This window comes from Budorcas taxicolor, chromosome 23 (assembly GCF_023091745.1).
Source record: "Budorcas taxicolor isolate Tak-1 chromosome 23, Takin1.1, whole genome shotgun sequence".
Lineage (NCBI taxonomy): Eukaryota > Metazoa > Chordata > Mammalia > Artiodactyla > Bovidae > Budorcas > Budorcas taxicolor.
Window position 1 is genome coordinate 51,079,273 of NC_068932.1, and position 6,596 is coordinate 51,085,868.

A 6,596-nucleotide genomic window follows, 5' to 3' on the forward strand; every position below is an offset into this window, starting at 1 on the left:
GTCCTGTGTATCAGGCCCCTTCTGGTCTCATCGGTGGCAACGGAGCTTCCCGGCAGGATGAAGATATGCCACAGGCCTGAGCAAAAAAGAGCCATTTCTTAATTTTTAAATGTCTTTTTTTAAAAATTGAAATGTATTTGACATGTAAAAAAGTGACACGTAAAAAAGTGAAGAACTAAAAAGCCTCTTGATGAAAGTGAAAGAGGAGAGTGAAAAAGCTGGCTTAAAGCTCAACATTCAGAAAACTAAGATCATGGCATCCAGTCCCATCACTTCATGGCAAATAGATGGGGAAACAGTGGAAACAGTGGCTGACTTTATTTTTGGGGGCTCCAAAATCACTGCAGATGGTGATTGCAGCCATGAAATTAAAAGATGCTTATTCCTTGGAAGGAAAGTTATGATCAACCTAGACAGCATATTCGAAAGCAGAGACATTACTTTGGCAAAAAAGGTCTGTCTAGTCAAGGCTATGGTTTTTCCAGTAGTCATGTATGGATGTGAGTGTTGGACTATAAAGAAAGCTGAGCACTGAAGAATTGATGCTTTTGTACTGTGGTTTTGGAGAAGACTCTTGAGAGTCCCATGGACTGCAAGGAGATCCAACCAGTCCATTCTAAAGGAGATCAGTCCTGGGTGTTCATTGGAAGGACTGATGTTAAAGTTGAAGCTCCAATACTTTGGCCACTTGATGCGAAGAACTGACTCATTTTAAAAGACCCTGATGCTGGGAAAGACTGACGGCAGGAGAAGGGGTCGACAGAGGATGAGATGGTTGGATGGCATCACTGACTCAATGGACATGAGTTTGGGTAGACTCAAGCAGTTGGTGATGGACAGGGAGGCCTGGCGTGCTGCAGTTCATGGGGTAGCAAAGAGTCGGACATGACTGAGAAACTGAACTGAACTGAACTGACATGTAACATTTTGTAAATTTAAGATGTCCACCATATTGATCTGATACACTTACATATTGTTATGTGATTTGATTTGATTTCCATCAACATTCATTTGTGGGGAAAAATGCCAAGAAAGCTAGCCATAGAAATGACTTTTAAAACTTGATTAAATCTATATTTCAGACAGACCCTCAGTAGATATCATACTTAGTGGAGAGCCTTTAAATATGTTTCATCAAAAAACATGAGCAAGGAACGCTTCCTACTTTCACCACTTCTGTTGATCACAGTCCTGAGCCCAGAAGACAGTTGTGCCCTGAAGAAGCTGTGGACTCTGTGGTCGACCACTCACCCCCAACGCCTGGACGTGGGGAGCCCTCGCCTCAGCAGGGCCAGGGACGCAGAGGGTGCTCTGAGGGTGCTGGGCAGGGCTCTGCTCCCCTAGGAGGGGCCGGCAGAGCCTGCACATCTCCCCTCCCCTTCCTCCACTCAGGACTGCGGCCTCGGTGCTGGAAGCTGCTGCCGCCGTCTGAGGACTGCAGGCTGGACACGCAGGCCAGAGGGTGGGTGGAAGGTGGGGAGGGGCCTTCTGGGTCCAAGATGCTCAGTGGGGCTGCTCCGCTGGCCGTGCCCTGCTCACAGCCTGACTGCTTGTCCCCGTTGGTGCGAGAGATTGCCACCTGCATATTCTGTGACTGCATGAGCGTCCGCACGAGTGTCTTATGGCAGAGAAAACAGAACGTCTCTACCAAAACAAGAAATAGAGGGCAAGGAGACGCCATTCACAGTAACAGCGGACTCTATGAATGACCTCCCAGAGCACAAAGGATCTTTATGGCCGAAATAAACAGAGCATTGAGGAACATGGAGGAAGACCTGCGTGACCGGGGGAAGCAGGCGGCACTGCTGGGCGCCACGCCTGGGCCTCCTTCATGCTCGCCCTTAGGTGAGTGTGCGACTCCAGGAGACTCTCAGCAGAGCTCTTACAGGAACCTGCTGCTGACTGAACTGGGCCCCAGCATTCCTATTTTGGAATCCTGCCCCCAGCGCCTGAGAATGTGGTTATGTTTGGAGATGGATCTTTACAGAGGTCAAAAAAGTTAAAGTGAAGTCATCAGGGTGGTCCTGACCCAATGTGACTAGTGTCCTTATAGGAGGAGATAAGAGGAGATTGGGTCACAGACATGCACCCAGGGATGACCACATGAGGATGGCTGGTTACAAGCCGTGGATACGGGCCTCAGGGGAAACTAACGCTGCTGCTGCTGCTGCTGCTGCTAAGTCGCTTCAGTCGTGTCTGACTCTGTGCGACCCCATAGATGGCAGCCCACCAGGCTCCCCCGTCCCTGGGATTCTCCAGGCAAGAACACTGGAGTGGGTTGCCATTTCCTTCTCCAGTGCATGAGAGTGAAAAGTGAAAGTGAAGTCGCTCAATCATGTCTGACTCAGCGACCCCATGGACTGCAGCTCACCAGGCTCCTCCGTCCATGGGATTTTCCAGGCAAAAGTACTGGAGTGGGGTGCCATTGCCTTCTCCGAAACCAATGCTGCTGAGACCTTATCTCAGATTGCAGGCTCCAGAACTGAGAAAATGAATTCCTGGTGTATAAGCCAGCCTGTCCGTGGCACTGTTTTTCCCTGTGCCTTATAGCCTGTGGGATCTTAGCTCCCCAACCAAGGACTGAGGCACAGAGCCCAACCACTGTGCTGCCAGAGCCGTCCCTGCGGTGCTTTGTTACGGCAGCCCAGGCAGACTGAGGAGCTCAGGGGCTCATACAAAAAGATAAAAGTCAGATTTAAACAAATTTTGAAAAAGCAGTTCAGAGAAGAGAGATTCACCACGCCAGACATTAAGAACCTGCAGACACCATGGTGACAATGCAGTCTGGACAGAAGGCAGCCCAGGACAGAAGGCAGGTGTCGTGGACAGAAGGCAGGACAGAAGGCAGCCCAGGACAGAAACAAGACTCGGAATTTGACAGAGAAAAGGGAAACTGAGAAGAACCAGACAGAAATTCTAAAACTGAAGTACGTCAGAGAGCCGAGCCCAGCTCATCCTGGGCTGAGGAGCTGTCCCCTGCTCTGGTGCTGAAGTTCCCTGAAAGTGGCTGCTGGCGCCTTTGGAGTTTGCTGCTGCTACTGTGTCTCAGGGTGACGGGGGAGGAGAGGAGCTTGCTGGCTGGGCTGCTGGGAGAGAGCTGTGGCCCACCTGATGCATGGGCTGGTGGCAGTGAGCAGATGACAGGGTGGGAGGGTTTGAAGTTCCTCCTTCTGCTGCTGGTGCTAGGAGGGGCCGGGAGCCCGGTGGAGTTTGGCCAGGGCCTCGTGGATGTCATGGTTCCGGAGGCAGTAGATGATGGGGTTGAGCAGTGGGGTCACAACGGAGTAGACCACGGACACCAGTTTGTTGAGGTCAAAGGAGCTGATGGCGTGAGGCCGGGCGTACATGAAGATGGTGGTGGTGTAGAAGAGGGCCACCACGACCAGGTGGGAAGCGCAGGTGGAGAAGGCCTTCTGGCGCCCAGCCCCTCCTGGGACCCTCAGCACCGTGGCCACGATGTGGGTGTAGGAGATCACGGTTGCCAGCAGGGAGGTGGCGAGCACAGCGAGGGCCGCCACGAAGTCCAGCACCTCGACGGTGGCGGTGTCAGAGCAGGAGAGCTGCAGCAGGGGTGAGATGTCACAGAAAAAGTGGTTGAGGATGTTGGGGCCGCAGAACCTGAGGCGGGAGATGAGAGCCGTGGACACGCAGGAGGCCAGGAAGCCGCCCAACCAGGCGCCGAGGGCCAGGCGCAGGCAGAGCCTGGAGTCCATGATGGCTGGGTAGTGCAGTGGGCGACAGATGGCCAGGTACCGGTCATAGGCCATGATGGCCAGGAGGAAGCACTCGGACGAGCCAAGGGAGAGGAAGAGGAAGAGCTGGGTGAGGCAGCCTGAGAAGGAGATCGTCCTCGCTGAGGCCGAGAGGCCAGCCAGCAGCTTGGGGATGGTGACTGAGGTGTAGAGGGCCTCCAGCACTGACAGGTTGGCCAGGAAGAAGTACATGGGCGTGTGCAGTTGACGGCTGGCTCTGATGGTCACCATAACAACCAGGTTCTCCAGGATGGTCACCATGTAGATGGTGAGGAATGACCCGAACAGCAGCCCCTGCATGTGGCACAGCTCTGGGAAGCCCAGCAGGATGAACTCTGTCACTGACGTCTCCGTGGAATTGCTCACAGCCCTCTTGGCAGGGAGGCCGCTTCTGAGCGCCTTGGAAGAGTGGAGAGGCAGATGTGATGTGTGCTGGGCAGGGGACTGGGTCCTGAGAGCTGGGTGGGGCCACCATAACCCCTTCTCAAAGTTGCTGCAGCACTGACCCCCCCAATCCTTAACCCAACACACACCTCGCCCTGCAAACCCCTGGCAGGGGGGCCCTGCCTGCACACAAGTGAGCACAAGCATACCTCTCACGTCCACTCTCACGTGGAAGCTCTCAGTTGTGCACTGCTGCCTGTCCCAGCACCACGCACACAGCCACATGTGGAAGTGTGCATGCCCGTGCACACACACACACACACACACACCCCTAAGTGCACGCTGGTGCACACACCCCCAGGCATAGGCACACATGCACACACCCCCGGGCACACACACACGCACACCCCCCCCAGGCGCACTCCTGCACACACCCCCAGGCACACACACATGCACACCTAAGTGCACGCTGGTGCACACACCCCCAGGCACAGGCACACACACACACACACACACCTAAGTGCACGCCAGTGCACACATACCCAGGCACAGGCACACACGCACACACACCCAGGTGCACACACATGCACATCTAAGTGCACGCTGGTGCACACACCCCCAGGCACAGGCACACACACACACACACACACACACACACACCCCTAAGTGCATACCAGTGCACACATACCCAGGCACAGGCACACACACACACACCCCCAAGCGCACTCCTGCACACACCCCCAGGCGCACTCCTGCACACACCCCCAGGCACACACACATGCACACACCCAGGCGCGCTCCTGCACACACCCCCAGGCACACGCACACACACACATTCAGGTGCACTCCTGTACACACCCCCAGGCACACGCACAGACACACACACCCAGGCGCACACACATGCACACCCCCAGGTGCACTCCTGCACACACCCCCAGGCACAGGCACACACACACACACACACACCTAACTGCACGCTGGTGCACACACCCCCAGACATAGGCACACACGCACACACCCCCAGGCGCACATGCACACTCCCAGGCGCACTCCTGCACACCCCCCAGGTGCGCTCCTGCACACCCCCCAGGCACACGCACACACACACATTCAGGTGCACTCCTGCACACACCCCCAGGCACAGGCACACACACACCCCCAGGTGCACTCTGGTGCACACCCCCAGGTGCACGCACACACACACACCCAGGTGCACACACACACCCATGTGCGTGCACTCACAGGCACGCGTGTGCACACCGCAGGGGAGCAGGCCTGCTCTGCGTGCTTGCTGTGCGGTCCTGGCTCTGTGTCCGGGCGCCCCTGGCCTCCACGTGGGCCCCAGCACCGCTGCTCCTCGCTGCTCTCTGGCCAGGGCCGCTCACCCTCAGGAAGGACAACGCTTCCATCAGAAGGCCAGCTGGATCTCCAGGGCTGAGCAAAATCAGGGCCTCGGATTTGTGGGCCTGGGGCTGGGGGTAGGGGGAGGGTTCATCCCCACCTTTGGTTTCCCCACGTGGACCCGTCTTGAGCTGGCCTGAGGTCTGTATCCTGTGTTTTCTGAGCTTGAAAGCGGCCTTTGGGAGACGATGGAAGCAGTCCACTCAGAGCCTTTCAGGGGCTGAGTGGTTTGGGACTTTGGGGCCAGGACACCCAGGAGCTGGGTGTCTGAAGGATGGCTGGGCAGCAGGGAGGCGGCAGGCTGAGGCAGAGCCAGTTCCTGGCCAGCAGGCCCGGCCTCCGGGGCGTCCACGCCTCCTCAGACCCTCCCCTCACCGGCAGGGCCAGGGAGCCCCATGGGAGGTGGAGGGGATTCCTGCGGGCAGGTGGAATTCTTGGGCGACCCTCAGCCTCTTCCTCCTATGTTTACCTGTGTGGCACAGAGGCTGAACTGGGGTGCTCCTGTCTCACCTTGAAGGGGCTCGGAGACCCCCACTGATAGCAGTGGTGCTCAGCCCTGTGGGGAGGGGCTGTAGGAAGGCCCAGGGGGTGCAGGGGGGAGCAGAGCGAGTGGAGGGTGCCCCAGTCTCTGGGGATATGAGGCCGCCAACGACGCGGCAGAGGAGGCTGCAGAACCTGGGTTGGTGCCAGCCTGGACCCAGGGCATCAGGGCTGGGGCTCCAGGAGCCCTGCTCTCTGGGCCGAGTGGCTTGGCGGCGTGTGCTGGGGGAACTCGGACAGTCTGCCCTCCCAGCACCCCCAGGCCCTTTGCCTCGAGACCAGGCTGTCACCTCCAGCCTCCCCTCCGCTCTCCTTGCTGAAGGTGCGCCTCCACGTCTCTGCAGGCCTCCAGCCAGGGCCTGGAGAAGCATGCCGAGCCTCCCCCCTTGCCTCATGGCCTCGTGGCTTTTATGGCGCTCATTAGTGGCCTTGCCACCCCCCTGGCTTTCTAGAGGACTTTAATTGAGATTTCTCACCCCTGTGGGACTCTCAGAGCAACTGCAGGGTCCCCAGGGGGAA

The 6,596-nt window shown here is 57.1% G+C and overlaps 1 protein-coding gene across 1 annotated transcript; it reads right to left on the reverse strand.

Annotated features, from left to right (window-relative positions):
* Positions 1–3,182: 3,182 nt before the first annotated feature.
* On the reverse strand, positions 3,183–4,227 carry LOC128068012 (olfactory receptor 6B1-like). The gene is given in 2 exon segments (XM_052661164.1): positions 3,183–4,167; positions 4,169–4,227. Coding segments are annotated over 2 exon segments (1,044 nt in total).
* Between the last annotated feature and the right edge of the window lie 2,369 nt (positions 4,228–6,596).